This window comes from Mustela putorius, unplaced genomic scaffold (assembly GCF_011764305.1).
Source record: "Mustela putorius furo isolate JIRA1106 unplaced genomic scaffold, ASM1176430v1.1 tig00000196_pilon_pilon_pilon, whole genome shotgun sequence".
In the NCBI taxonomy this organism is placed as follows: domain Eukaryota; kingdom Metazoa; phylum Chordata; class Mammalia; order Carnivora; family Mustelidae; genus Mustela; species Mustela putorius.
This window is the reverse complement of record NW_025421310.1, coordinates 14,542,730-14,558,053: the sequence shown is the minus strand read 5'-3', so window position 1 is coordinate 14,558,053 and position 15,324 is coordinate 14,542,730. Positions and strand designations below refer to the sequence as shown.

The 15,324-nt window shown below is 43.9% G+C and overlaps 1 protein-coding gene across 1 annotated transcript in view; it reads right to left on the bottom strand.

Annotated features, from left to right (window-relative positions):
- Positions 1-2,911: 2,911 nt before the first annotated feature.
- The window catches only part of ZNF235 (zinc finger protein 235), a 52,728-nt gene continuing 40,315 nt past the window's right edge, over positions 2,912-15,324 (bottom strand). Inside the window, exon 5 of the mRNA XM_004767679.2 lies at positions 2,912-5,752. Coding sequence (XP_004767736.1) covers positions 3,813-5,752 — 1,940 coding nt within the window. The 3' untranslated portion in view covers positions 2,912-3,812. The remainder of the gene's footprint in view (positions 5,753-15,324) is intronic.

Sequence of the window (15,324 nt, the reverse complement as noted above, 5' to 3'; positions counted from 1 at the left end):
AGTGTCTGCCTTCAGCTGGGATCATGATCTCAGGGTCCTGGGATCAAGCCCTGCATTGGGCTCCCTGCTCAGTGGGAGGCCTGCTTCTCCCTCTCCCACTCCTCCTGCTCGTGTTCCTTCTTTCACTGTGTCTCTGTCAAATAAATAAAATCTTGAAAAAATATTTTTATTAGGCATTTAATTTAGCTGGGCTCAATCAAAGATTTTCTCTTTCCTGTAGGTGGCAGCTCAAATTTTAATTCACTTGTTAGTATTGGTTTGGCTCCTTTAAGTATTCTTTGTCCTTTTATAGCTGAGGAGAGAGCCACACATTTGCTTAGACACAGACTTTGGAGCTTCCTTTCCCTGGCCCTCTTCCAGGGTATACTACCCACCATACTTTCAAACAGCAGTTGTATAGGTCTTGAACTCTTTTGTTGGAAAACTTAGTTTTCCGTGTATGTTTTAGCTGCCCTAAAATAGTGAAGACTGGACTTGCTTTCGGGTAAAAGCCGTAAAAAGGAGGAAACTGACTTATTTTATTTCCTTCTTCTAAGTGTTGACCTATCTCCAGGATCTGCCTGCTTTTGTTCATTCTCCAGTGCCTTTGGGTAGTTTTAGTATTTGGTCTAGAATTTATACTTGTTATCTGCTGGAGCTTTGGTGCAATAGGAACTACTTGGTCAGCACATTTAAGATGCTTCTAGCGTTGTCGTGTAATTCATATATGGTTACTTTCAGTTTCTTGTATGTGTCTATTTACACGATTGACCAGTGCACTCTGAAGCTGTGTTTTCCAGCTAGATCATGACAACTCATGAAATGCTGCAGATACTTTATTCTAGCAATTGATCAATCTCAAAAGTCTTAAACTTTTTAAAGAAAAATGCTGAGTGTTGGCATTATTACTGTAATAGCCTTTTCCTGAGAATTGCAGTATTCTTAAATGAGAGATAAAAATTGGGGTTGGGGGAGAAAAACTGAAAAAAAAAAAAAAAGGGGGGTTGGAGGTAGTGTCAGATACACTGAAGTCACGTCTATCTGAACCATGTACTGTAGACTGCTTCATCTTGTGTATATTCCTAACCCAGTTTGCTCTTCTCTGCCTCTTCTACAGATTGGGTGACATGAGCACTCTTTAAGTATTTCTTCCTGTGTTAGAGGTTGACATGAGACAGTTGGGGCACTGGGATGTCAACGGAAGTCTGTTCTCCTTTCCAGATACACAGGGAATTAAGGAAATAAAGAGTGAAAAGGGAGTAGGAGTAATGGGTTTTTGGTCCCTGTGAATTTTAAGAGTTATTAAAATGAGAATGAAGGGGGTATAAGCTGGAGTTGGTGATTGGAATGGAGTGTTTGAATCAGATTACAGAGGGATTTCCATTTACCTTATTTCGATTCAGTTATATTAACACACAGTGTATCATGAGTTTCAGATGTACGGTTCAGTTGCTCATAGTTGCACAAGACGCCCAGTGCTCATTACGTCACATGGTCACACAACTCGTTTATTTTCTCGCTGGCAAGATGTTACCTCTGGAGCCAAGGGCTGAGGTGCTGTGGAAGACAAGACCACCGGAGGCAGAGTAATCAAGGAACTGAGAGGCCAGGGTTTGGGGAATGGATACAATAATCTGCAAGTAGTCTGAAAAGAGTAGTGACAGGGTAGCAAGACTGATTCTGGAGATAAAATCAAGGAGCAAGAAAGAATAAGGGGATTGGCAGGTGGCTGCGTGAAGGAATAGTGGGTAGTTTGTGCTAATTAATGGGGGGAGAGGGAGTCAGTCGTTTGGAAGGGAAAATGGACAAAGGCTATACACCCTATGTCCAAACCTGGTCATTAGTGCAAGGAGCATGAGGGAAAACAGGAGACCATTTGGAAGATTAGAGTCCTTGTAGGAGACAACTTTCTTCATTGAACTTTCTTAATAATTATTAAGAAAGCCTCAATTACAGGTAGAATGTAAACTGTCCAAGCCTCAGAACAACTGTATCAACTGCAGAGTTGGTAAACTTCTTCCAAACCTAAAAGTCTATACCACTAGCTCTCTTTTCATTTACATAAAAAAAAAATACTGGGGCGCCTGGGTGGCTCAGTTGGTTAAATGCCTGCCTTCGGCTCAGGTCATGATCTCAGAGTCCTGGGATCGAGCCCCACATCGGGCTCCCAGCTTCTCCCTCTGACCTCCCCTCATGCTCTCTCTGTCTCTCTCTCAAATAAAGTCTTCTAAAAAATTATATAAATATATAAATTTTAAATTTGGCACATTTCAAATATAAAGAAAAATACCAAGAATTAAATAACCATTTACCAGCCATCCAACTTTTGTACATCTATCCAATTTCCACCATGCATTAAACCTCCCCATTCCTGTGACCTGTCTACCCAAAAGAATTTAAGTCATTAAAGATTAATTTCATAAAAAAGTACTTATTGTATATTTCTAAGATGAATAAAAAACTAATAAACATGTCTAACGATAGATCTAAATAAAAGAATCAATACTAATAAAAACATATTAGGGTACTTTTGGAACTAGAGTTTCATCTGTATTTAATTCCTTTACCAATTTTTATAAATCACAAGATGGGGAGAGGAGAACCTGAAAGGGAAAGTGTTCAGTGCTAGGACTGCCAGGTCAAAGGGTATTTCAGTATATATTGACCAGCTTATGTCCACTCTTGACAAGAGGTGTTGAACACAGAATGCTGCGTTGACGGTAACACATCTAAATTGTTATTTAATGAAATTTCAATAAAAACTCAATGTTTCTTGTTCTACTCTTGGGGGAGGGTGCAGGGGGGTGCAGGGGGTGTGACAAAATGTCCTTGAAAACTACCAAAGGCGCTGCCTACAGTGGTCTGGATGAAGGACTGTGCATAGAGAAGGCAGTCTGACCTAAGCGTGAAGGGAATAATGAGAAGAAGCCACTTGCTAACAATTCGAGTTTACTAAAAAACTTGTCATTAGTCTACTTTCAACACTTTCGAGAGTTACAGTGAAGTCCTACCTTAATGAATTACAGTCCAAAATTTCCAAGCATATAAATTGTAATATTACTAGTTAAAAACAGTATTTTTCAGTCTATAAAGCACTAATGATACTAAATATTATGCTGTACACAAGGGCTGACCTACTACAAAGAACCAGGGCTGGACGGAGGATGGGGCCATTCCCACATTCCATCCGAATTTGCAGTGCTGTGGCTGGCAGCATGACGTGATTTTCTGTACCTGAACATTTCCTGAAAGAAATCTCATTAAGGCTACTTGCAAGATTCCTTTTGAGTATATTATTATGAAATCCATGCAGGGGAGTATGAGTTCCCAATACTTGTCCTAATTATAGATTTTCTCCACTTTGTTCAGTAAGTGCTGGGCATCTCTCATGAGCCCAGCGCATGTCTACACAGTAGAGATAAAGCAGTGAAAAACCTCACTCCTGACGCGGCGGATACATTGCTCTTGCCATTCATTTCGCCCATCATGATACTTTTGTTCAAGTTCCGCCCCTATTCTTCATTTATAAGGCTTCTTTCCTGGGTAGACTTGGAGGAATTTTGAGATTCTTTCCTGAAAATCAGGACATTCAGAATTCTCGTATAAACACTGAGTGTACTTATAGGTTTTCTCTTATCTGTGAAACCTGACGTTTGTAAAGAATTTCTCTCCCAACCAAGTCCTTAAAATAGCACTGTACAGAGCTTACAGGCATGTGAAGATTCCTTGAGGTTTCTGAGTTCTGAAGGAACTTTCCACAGTTCCCAGCATGGATTTTCCAGCGGAGAGGAGAATGTGAACTCTAACTGAAAGCTACACCACCCCTAACCCGTCTATAGATTTCCTCCAGTGTGGACTCTCTGGTGATACACAAGATGGGATCTCTGACTGAAGCCTTTACAACAGACATCACATATGTAAGGCCTTTCCCCGGTGTGGACCCTCTGATGTGTGTGAAAATGTGAGGCCTGACTGAAGCCTTTACCACACTGCTGACATGTATAGGGTTTCTCTCCCGTGTGAACTCTCTGATGAGCACTGAGCCCAGCGCTCCAACTAAATTCTTTCCCACACTCCTCACATTTAAATGGTTTCTCTCCCGTGTGGATGATCTGATGGACTTGAAGATTTGACCTCTGGCTGAAGGCCTTACCACACGTGTCACATTTATACGGTTTCTCTCCGGTGTGGACTCTCTGATGCGCTTGAAGATGGGAGGCCTGACTGAATCTCTTCTGACACGCTTCACACTTGAATGGCTTCTCCCCCGTATGGACACTCTGATGAGCTTGCAGATTTGAGGCCTGACTGAAGCCCTTCCCACACTCCTCACATTTATACGGCTTCTCTCCCGTGTGGACCCTCTGATGGTTGTGGAGATTTAAGCTCCAGTTGAAGCGCTTCCCACACACGTCACATTTGTATGGTTTTTCTCCCGTGTGGACCCTCTGGTGAGCTTGAAAATACGAACTTTGGCTGAAGCCCTTGCCACACACGTTGCATCGAAACGGTTTCTCTCCTGTGTGAACCCTCTGGTGGCTCTGGAAACTGGAGGCCGAACTGAAGCCTTTCCCACACTCTTCGCACTTATACGGCTTCTCGCCGGTGTGGACTCGCTGATGGCTGTGGAGATTAAAGCTCAAACTGAAGCATTTCCCACACTCCTCGCACTTGTACGGTTTCTCCTCCGTGTGGACCCTCTGATGGGTATGAAGATTGGAGCTACAACTGAAGCGCTTCCCGCAGTCTCCACACTTGTATGGTTTCTCTCCGGTGTGGATCCTCTCGTGGGCCTGCAGGTGCGACCTCTGAGTGAAGCCCTTCCCACACACCTCGCACTTGTAGGGCTTCTCTCCCGTGTGAACTCTGCAGTGAATATTCAGGTCAGTGCTCCGACTGAAGCCCTTCCCACAGCTCTCACAGCGGTAGGGTTTCTCTCCGGTGTGGATAGGCAAATGCGCATAAAGATGCGAGGTCTGATTAAAGCTCTTACCGCACTCAAGGCACGAATAGGGCTTCTCCCCTGTGTGGACCCTCTGGTGAGTCTGCAGGTTTGAGCTCTGGCTGAAACCCTTCCCACACTCGTGACACCAATAGCGTTTCTTTCCTGTGTAGACACTTTGCTGAACGGCAACAGCCGCGCTGTAACCGCTGCCCTTGTCATGTGTGCCGTAAGGGGGGGACTTCTTTCCCGAGTGCACCTGCCGGTGAAGTTCAAGACTGTGGCCATCGCTGAATGCTTTCTCGCAGTCACTGCAGTGGTAGGTCTGCTGAAGAAGAGGGGACACCTTCCCGCAGTCACTGTTATGAGCTCTGTCTCTCCTGTGCACAGTGTCGTCATCGTGGGATGAAATACAGCTGAAAATGTTAACATACGGAGCAAATATACATAGTTGGTTTTTCATCTGAGTCTGCTTACAACTTCGCTGGTAATTCTGTGTTTCGCTGAGATAGATTTTACTCCAAGGATTCTGAACTCTCCCGGTTAGAAATTCTTGGTTTTCAAGGATCTTAGAACGACCCTCCAGAAGGTTCATGAAGCAGCTGTCCTCCACTGAAGCCTGAATGCATATCCCGGCTCCCACTTGGCAGGGGGAGTCACACTGATTGAAGAACGGAGCACTCTTTCCTTGAATATCTATCTCAGAGTCTTGGTTTTTGATTAATTTGTTTACAACATGTCTCTTGATTTGCCAACACGAAAGCTCTCCCAGTGACAGGCACCTGATTCCTGCCTCGCGAAGAGTTTCCGCCTCATTTGGATTCCTGCCTCCTGAGAGGATAGAGAGAGAAAGAATTAGGGACAGGAGAGTGACAAGGTGGTGAACTGAGAAGCTTCAGCCCTTGTTCCTGAAAGGAAACATTAAAAAACACTTGAGACTGGCTGAAAAATAAAGATCTACAGTGAATAAGGGACTGTCCAGTAGGGGGGTTAAAACCACATTTAAAATGGGAGGAGGGGCGCCTGGGTGGCCCAGGTGGCCCAGAAGCCTCTGCCTTCAGCTCAGGTCATGGTCTCAGGATGCTGGGATCGAGCCCCACGTCTGGCTCCCTGCTCAGGGTGGGGAGCCTGCTTCACCCCCCGCCCCCTGTCTGCCTCTCTGCCTACTTGTGATCTCTCTGTGTCAATAAATAAAATCCTTTAAATAAATAAATAATGAAAGACTTAAACATGACACAGAATCCTAGAGAACGCAGGCAGCAGCCTCTGTGACCTTGGACATAGCAACTTCTTACTAGGCCCGTGTCCAGAAGCAGAAACAAAAGCAAAAATGACTCCTGGGCTTCACCAGGATAAAGCTTATGCACAGCGAAGCAAGCAATCAACAAAACGAAGCGGCAGCCTACAGCGTGGGAGAAGATATCTGCAAATGACCAACCTGATAAAGGGCTAGTGTCCAAAATCTAGAGGGAACTTCTCAAACTCAACATCCAAAAAACAATCCAGTTACAAAGTGGGCAGAAGACGTGAATGGACACTCAACATCACTCAGCAGGGAACTACAAATCAGAGGTTACAGGAGATGCCACCTCAGAGCTATCAGAATGGCTAAGTTTAACAACTCGGAAAATGACGGATGTTGGCAAGGATGGTCCAGAGAAAGAGCAACCCTCTTACACTCCTGAAGGGAATGCACACTGCCGCAGCTGCTCTGGAAAACCATATGGAGTTTTCCCAAAAGTTAAATGATCCAGCAATTGCACTATTAGATATCTACCCAAAGGATGCAAAAATAGTGATTCAGAGGGGCACGTACGTCCCAATGTTTATAGCAGCGTTGTCAATAATGCCCAAGTTACGGAAAGAGCCCAGATGTCTATCAACTGATGAATGGATAAAGATGATTATATAGGGGCGCCTGGGTGGCTCAGTGGGTTAAGCCTCTGCCTTCGGCTCAGGTCATGATCTCAGAGTCCTGGGATCGAGCCCCACGTCAGACTCTCCGCTCAGTGGTGAGCCTGCTTCCCTTCCTCTCTCTGCCCTGCCTCTCTGCCTACATGTGACCTCTGTCTGTCAAATAAATAAATAAAAATCTTTAAAAAAAAGATTATATGTATAATATAACTATATACATAATGTGATTATATGTATGACATCCATATATTATGTGTAATTATATATTAATCTATATAATATAGCTCTCACACACAATGTAGTATTACTCAGCCATGAAAAAGATTGAGATCTTGCCATTTGCAACAATGTGGATGCAGCTAGAGTGTATTATGCTAGGTGAAGTTGGAGAAAGACAAATACAGTATGATTTCACTTGTGTGTAATTTAAAAAACAAAACAGATGAACACAGGGAAAGGGAAAAAAGAGGGAGGCAAACCGTAAGAAACTTAACTACGGAGAACAAACTGTGGGTTGATGGAGGGAGGTGGGCAGGTGATGGGTTTAAGGAGGGCAGTTGTGATGAGCATAGGATGTTATACGTATGTGTTAATCACTAAACTCTATGTCAGAAACAGTATTACCTTATACATTAACTAACCAGAATTTGAATAAATTGAAACCAAAAAACCCCCACATTATTCAACAATTCCACTTCTCCACTTGATCTTAGCCAAAAGGCAGAGAAGCGATCCACTTCTCAATACATACCAAAATAAAACGAAAGCAGACTATCAGGTATTTGTACACAGATTGTACAGATATTAAAAGGGTAAGAGAAGGGGCCCCTGGGTGGCTCAGTGGGTTAAGTCTCTTCCTTTGGCTCAGGTCATGATCCTGGGGTCCTGGGAATGAGCCCTGCATCGGGCTCTCTGCTCAGGTGGAGCCTGCTTCCCGCCCCCCTCTCTGCTTCCCTCTCTGCCTACTTATGATCTCTGTCAAATAAGTAAATCTTTTTTTTTTTTTAAAGGCAAGAGAATATTACAGACTTTATGCCAGGGATGTCTGGGTGGCTTAGTTATCTGCCTTTAGCTCAGGTCAGGATCCCAGGGTTCTGGGATCAAGTCCTACATCAGGCTCCCTGCTCAGCAGGGGAGCCTGCTTCTCCCTCTGCCTGCTGCTCTCCCTGCTTGTGCTTCGACAAATAAACTGTTAAAAAAAAATTATGCCAGTAAGCTAAAATGAAATGGGTACATTTCTTGAAAGAGAAAACAAGGCTTATCCAAGAAGGTATAATCTGTACAGCCCTGTATCAATTCATATCTTGGAACTTTGCACAAAGAAAAGTCAGATCCCAGATGGCTTCTTGCATAAAACTGACCAAGCATGTAAGGAAGAAATAATACTAATGACACATAGACTCTTCCAGAAGAGTACGAGTGACTACTTCCCAGTGTATTTTATCAGGCCAGCATTACCCTGACCCCCAAAATCAGACCCAGGCATTACAAGAAAAGACAATGACAGACACATAGCCCTCAGGGTCACAGTCACATCGCTTTGCCAACTTAATCTGATGATGTATAAAAGGGCACTAAATCATGAAGGAGTGACTGTTTCAAGAATGGTTGGTTTAACGTTCTAAAATCAGATCAAACCCTTTCCTCTGTAGATCAGGAACAAGGCATAGTCATGGGTTACAACAAACACAAGGAAAAAGTTTGAAATACTGTGAGAGCTACCAAAATGTGACAGAGAAATGAAGTGAGCAAACGCTGATGGAGAAACGGTGCTGACAGACTTGATGCAGGGTTGCTACAGACCTTCAACATGTAAACAAACAAACCACAACGCCTTGTAAAGGGAGGTTTACCTGTAATCAAAGAGCCCACAGTTACAGATCTCACCTTTTTTTCCTTTTTAAAGATTTTATTTATTTATTTGACAGAGATCACAAGTAGGCAGAGAGGCAGGCAGAGAGAGGAGAAGCAGGCTCCCTGCCGAGCAGAGAGCCCGATGCGAGGCTAGATCCCAGGACCCTGGAATCATGATCTGAGCCAAAGGCAGAGGCTTTAACCCACTGAGCCACCCAGGCACCCAGTTCTCACCTGCTTTTTGAAAGTTGGTGTTACTCACTTCATTTTGACAAAAACCTACATCTGTACTGGCGTTTGCTAACCAGAAGAAATCCAAAGAGGATTTTCACTTTTATGCAAATAGGTGAAAAGTGGAAATCGCATTTAGCGCTGGTTTTGCCGAGAGCTGCTGCAGACACAGCGGGCACCCTGAGTGGCGGAGGGCCAGGGCCCTCGGGAGCTCTACGTGGCCTCTCTGCGCTGGAGCTGCTAGAGCTCGCAGCCGCGTGCGCACACCCCTGCTCCATCTCAGCCAACTCTGCGCCTCCACTAGCAGGATGCGGCCCAGGTAGAAAAAAGCCTAAGAAAGGTCATTTTTGGGGTCTGGGAACAGTCAAAAATTTTCCATAGAAATGACTGGAAATGACTTCTTCATGCTGTTTTGGTTACAAAAGATTTTTTTTTTTTTTTAAATTCATGCACATTTCCTACGGCTCCTGCACTGACTGCGCATACTAATCTGGGAAGGACCGACTTCTCTAAGCGGTCCCAGTCAGGACTGCGCTCTGCCTCTCACGGATTCTGGCCATTCTTCAAGGCCCTCAGGGAAGTTTTATAATTGCCTTCCTAGAAATCTGGTATACTTCCAGTTAATCCCAAAGAGTTTTCTTTTTCGTCATTGTTGCTGTTATGAGATAAGGTTCTTTTCATCTTACTATTTTCCCCCCACAGGAACCGCCTACTTTTGGAGAGGAGACACCTGTGCGCGAAAAGACACTCAACATCATTAAACATCAGGAAAATGCACCAAAACCACAGAGATGGCCCTCATGACTGAGGGGGCATCAAACCGGCAAAACGTTGGAGCGGATGTGTAGGGAAGGGAAGCTTGTGCGCTGCTGGTGGGACTGTAAACTGGGCAGCCAGTACGGAAACCAATTTTTCTTTAAAGATTTTGTTGGGGAGAGCGTGCACGCGCACACACAAGCAGGGGAGCAGCACGCAGAGGGGGAGGGAGGCTCCCCGCTGAACAGGGAGCCCGACGGGGGACTTGATCTCAGGATCCTGGGATCATGATCTGAGCCAAAGGCAGACGCTTAATGACTGAGCCACCCAGGAGACCCTAATAAAAACATTTTTAAAAATACTCCAGAGGGAAACCAGAGGGGGAGACAAACCAAGACAGACTGTGGACTCTGAGAAACAAACTGAGGGTTTTAGAGAGGAGGGGTGGGGGATGGGTGAGGCTGGTGGTGGGTATTAAGGAGGGCACGTGTTGTGTGGAGCACCGGGTGTGGGGCCCATACAATGAGTCAGACTGAGCCGCCCGGGCGCCCCTCCTCAAAGCGTCTGAAACTAGTGCAGGACCCAGCAGTCCACTTTCTGCCTGAAGGAAACAAAATCTGCATGTGGGAGGAAGCTCTGCGCCACCGTCACTGGAGCAGCACTCACGAGAGCTAACGCGCAGAACAAGTCTGTTGATGGATGGAGGCATAAACTGTGTGTAAGCCGAGGGGGCGGGGCTTAATATGCAGCCATAAGGAAGCATGAAATCTTGCCACTATGACAACATACATTCACCTCAAGGGCATTGTGCTAAGTGACAACAGACAAATGCTGTATGATCTCTCTCATAGGTAGAAAAACAAAAAACTCGAGAAAATTTTTGGTTACCAAGTATGGAGGAAATGGATGAAAGGGATCAAAAGGTTCCTACTTCCAGTTATAAGTTAAGTAAGTACTGAGGTTGTAATGTAATATAATGATGAACAGAGTTAATTAATACTGTTACATGGCATATTTGAAGATTGCTAAGAATGTATATCCTAGAAGTTCTCATCACAAGGGAAAATATTTTTTATGCTCTTTTATAGTCCTCCCCTTTTTAATTTTTTTTTAAAAAAATTAATGGATTTTATCTAAACTTACTATGTTAGGGGTGCCTGGGTGGCTCAGTGGGTTAAGCCTCTGCCTTCGGCTCAGGTCATGATCCCAGGGTCCTGGGATCGAGCCCCACATCCGGCTCTCTGCTCAGCAGGGAGCCTGCTTTCTCCTCTCTCTCTGCCTGCCTCTCTGCCTACCTGTGATCTCTGTCTGTCAAATAAGTAATCTTTTTAAAAAAATCCAATATTCGTTTATAATAAAAACTCTTGGCAAATTAGGAATATGGAAGAAATTACTCAACTGGCTGAAGGACATCTGTAAAACTCACAGCTAACATCTGAATGGTGAGGAACACAAAGCCTTCCTGCTACAATCAGGAGGAAGGACATCCTTTCTTAGCACTCTTTTTCAATACTGTACCGTAAGTCCCAGCTAGTGCAAGAGAAGGAAGTAAAAAGGGCACAGAATGCAAAGGAAGAAATAAAACTCATCACTGGTAGATGATATGACTGTCTATGTAGAAACCCCTAAAGAATCAACCAAAAAAACTCTTGGAACTAATAATTACAGCGAAGATGTAGGACACAAAACATAGGAAAGTATATTGCTCTCATATACACAAGCACTGAACAACCGGAATTTGAAATAAAAATCACATTATCATTTATATTAGCACACTCGAAAGTGAAATATGTAGGTATGAATCTAAAAGATCTAGATGAGAAAAACTAAAGCTTATGAACAAAATTCAAGTAAATGGAAAAATATTCTATGTTTAATAGAGAAAAATATTCTATAAAAAGACTCAATACTGTCAAGATGTCTTGGGCATCTGGTTGGCTCAGCCTGTTAAGCGCCTTCCGCCCAGGTCATGATCCCAGGGTCCAGAGATCAAGCCCTGCATCGGGCTCCCTGCTCAGCAGGAAACCTGCTTTTCCCTCTCCCACTCCCCCTGCTTGTGTTCCCTCTTTTGCTATCTCTCTCTCTCAAATAAAATCTTAAAAAAAATAAAATATAGGCAAAAGATCTGAACAGACACACCACTAGAGAAAATAGATAGCAAACAGGCCCATGAATAGATGTTTGACTCTCTCTCTGTCAAATAAAATCTTAAAAAAAAAAAAGGTGTTTGACATCCTATGTCTTTAGTGAACTACAAATTAAAATGAAACACCACTACGCCTGTTAGAAAAGCCAAAATCCCAAACAATGACAACACCATTGCTGGGGAGGCTGTGCAAAATGCACTGCTGCAAAAATGCAAAATGATACAGCCACTGCGGCAGTTTCTTATAGAGCTACAAAAGGAAATTACCCAAATGGGTTGAAAACTTGTGTCCACACACAACTCATCACACAGAGCTTTACAGCAGCTTGGAAGCAATCCGCTGGATAAACAAACCGGTCCATTGGGACGACGGACTCTACCATCCAGTGCTCAGAAGGGAAGACTTCTCGAGCTTTGAAGGGACTGTGAATTACTAAATGAAAGAGGTGAATCCGGAACAGCTAAAAGCTCTGAGTCCACCTGCCTGATCCCGGGAAAGGCGCACCTGTGCCGACAAATGGCTCGCTGGTTGCGCACAGAGCTGGTTGTGCACAGAGCCCAGGCCGGACGGTGCTGGGAGGGCAGCTACGTACCATTATAAATCGGAACAAACACCCAAAACACACGACGCCACAAGTGAACATGGGTGCAAACTACAGACACTGGGTGACAACGACATATCCGTGTAGGTTCACCAGTTACAAAACACGTACCACCCTAGTATCAGATGTTGTCAGGAGAAAGAATGCGGTGTGTGTGTGTGTGTGCGCGTGCGCACACGAGTGTGTGTATGATCTGTGGGAACTCTCTATCTTCTCACTTGCACTGAACCTAAAAGTGGTGTGAAAAAGAAAATCTGTTTAAAAATGTCTACACACACACATACAGGCACACACCAGTGAAAACAATGAACAGAAGGTAACCTACATGCCCACCACATGATCCACCACGCCAATCCTTACTCCTACCAAAGAAAACTGAGGTATATGGCACCCAGGGATATAAGAACATTCGGGATCTTCACCTATAAGAGCCCAAAGCCGGAAACAAACATCCACTAACAGGTGAATGAATAAACTGGAGTATATCACACCAGAATATGACTTAGAAATAAAAAAGAATGAACCACTGACAGATGCAACACGGGTGCTTCTAAGCTTATACTGAGTTATGAGGCAACTGAAAAAAATATTGTATGATTCCATTTATTAAAAAATTTTTTTAAAATCCAAAGTAATGGAGAGGGGCAGGAAGTAGATGTGCAGTTGCCTGGGGATGGTGTGGGATGAGAGGGAGAGATTACAAATGGGAATGAGAATTTTATACAACATAAAGACTTGTTTTGCTTTAGAGTGCTTCCCAAATGAACCCCCCTTCCAGATCAGACAGGAAAAAGCCAAGGCTGTTGAGGGCCAGGGAGCAGGAAACTTAGGGCAGAAATTCTGGAAGCCAGGGAGCCATAGGAGTAAGACTAATCTGAATGTGAGTTCCTCCCAAATCCGTGACTGACCATTAATGACACAAGGTAAAACCTGTGAGTTTGATTTTCTCTTTCTTTAAATTATTTTTTTTAATTTGACACAGAGAAAGAGATCACAGGTAGGCAGAGTGGGGTAGTAATTCGCAGTCCCTTCAAGGCTGGAGAAGTCTTCCCTTCTGAGCACTGGATGGTAGAGTCTGTCGTCCCGATGGACCGGTTTGTTTATCCAGCGGATTGCTTCCAAGCTGCTGTAAAGCTCTGTGTGATGAGTTGTGTGTGGACACAAGTTTTCAACCCATTTGGGTAATTTCCTTTTGTAGCTCTATAAGCTCTTTGTGGCTGTATCATTTTGCATTTTTGAAGCAGTGCATTTTGCACAGCCTCCCCAGCAATGGTGTTGTCATTGTTTGGGATTTTGGCTTTTCTAACAGGCGTAGTGGTGTTTCATTTTAATTTGTAGTTCGCTAAAGACAAAGGATGTCAAACACCTTTTTTTTTTTTAAGATTTTATTTTTACAAATCTTTGGATTATTTGCTCCAGCTCTTTGAAAAATACCGGTGGAATTTTGATTGGAATGGCATTAAAATATTGAAAATAGAACTACCCTATGACCCAGCAACTGCACTACTGGGTATTTACCCCAAAGACAGAGATGTAGTTAAAGGGGCACCCGCACCCCAGTGTTCACAGGAGCAATGTCCACAGCTGCCAAACTGTGGAAGGAGAGGAGATGCCCTTCAACAGACAAATGGATAGAGAAGATGTGGTCCCTGGGGCATCTGGGTGGCTCAGTGGGTTAAGCCTCTGCCTTTGGCTCAAGTCATGATCTCAGTGTTCTGGGATCGAGCCCCGCATAGGGCTCTCTGCTCAGCAGGGAGCCTACTCCCCACCCCCCGCCTGTCTTTCTGCCTGCCTGTGATCTGTCAAATAAATAAATAAATAAAATCTTTATGCTGAGTGAAATAAGTCAAGCAGAGAGAGTCAATTATCATATGGTTTCACTTATTTGTGGAGCATAACAAATAGCATGGAGGACAAGGGGAGATGGAGAAGCGAAGGGAGTTGGGGGAAATTGGAAGGGGAGGTGAACCATGAGAGAATATGGACTCTGAAAAACAATCTGAGGGTTTTGAAGGGGCAGGGGGAGGTGGGAGGTCGGGGTACCAGGTAGTGGGTATTGAAGAGGGCACGGATTGCATGGAGCACTGGATGTGGTGCAAAAACAATGAATACTGTTACGCTGAAAATAAATTCTAAAAATTCAAATAAATAAATAAATAAATAAAATCTAAAAAAAAAAAAAAGAAGAAGATGTGGTCCAGACACACAATGGAGTATTCCTCAGCCGTCAGAAAGGATGAATAGGCATCATTTGCATCAAAATGGATGGAACTGAAGGAGATTATGCTGAGTGAGATAAGTCAAGCAGAGAAAGAATTATCCTACGGTTTCCACTCATATGTGGAACACATGGAATAGCACAGAGGATCATAGGGGAAGGGAGGGAAAACTGAATGGGAAGAAATCAGAGAGGGGGACAAACCATGAGAGACTTTGGCCTCTGGGAAACACACTAAGGGTTACAGGAGGGAGGGGAGCGAGGGATGGGGTAATCAGATGATGGGTATTGGGGGGGCATAGCAAAGGAGGCATGATTACAAAATGGGGAAAAGATAGTCTCTTGAGTAACTGGTGCTGGGAAAACTGGACCAATTTCTTAGCCCATTCACAAAAATACACTCAAAGTGGTTTAAAGACCTAAGTGTGAGACTGGAAACCATAAAAATCCTAGAAAAGATCACAGGCAGTAACCTCTCTGACTTCAGCCTCAGCAACATTTTTCTAGATCTATCTCCTCAGGCAAAGAAAACAGAAGCACGAATACTACGGGGGCTACATCAAAATAAAAAGCTTTCGTCCAGCAAAGGAAATCATCAATGAAGTAAAAAGGCAACCGAGTGAATACAAGATATTTGCACATGATACCTCGGATAAGGGGTTAATATCCAAAATACATAAAG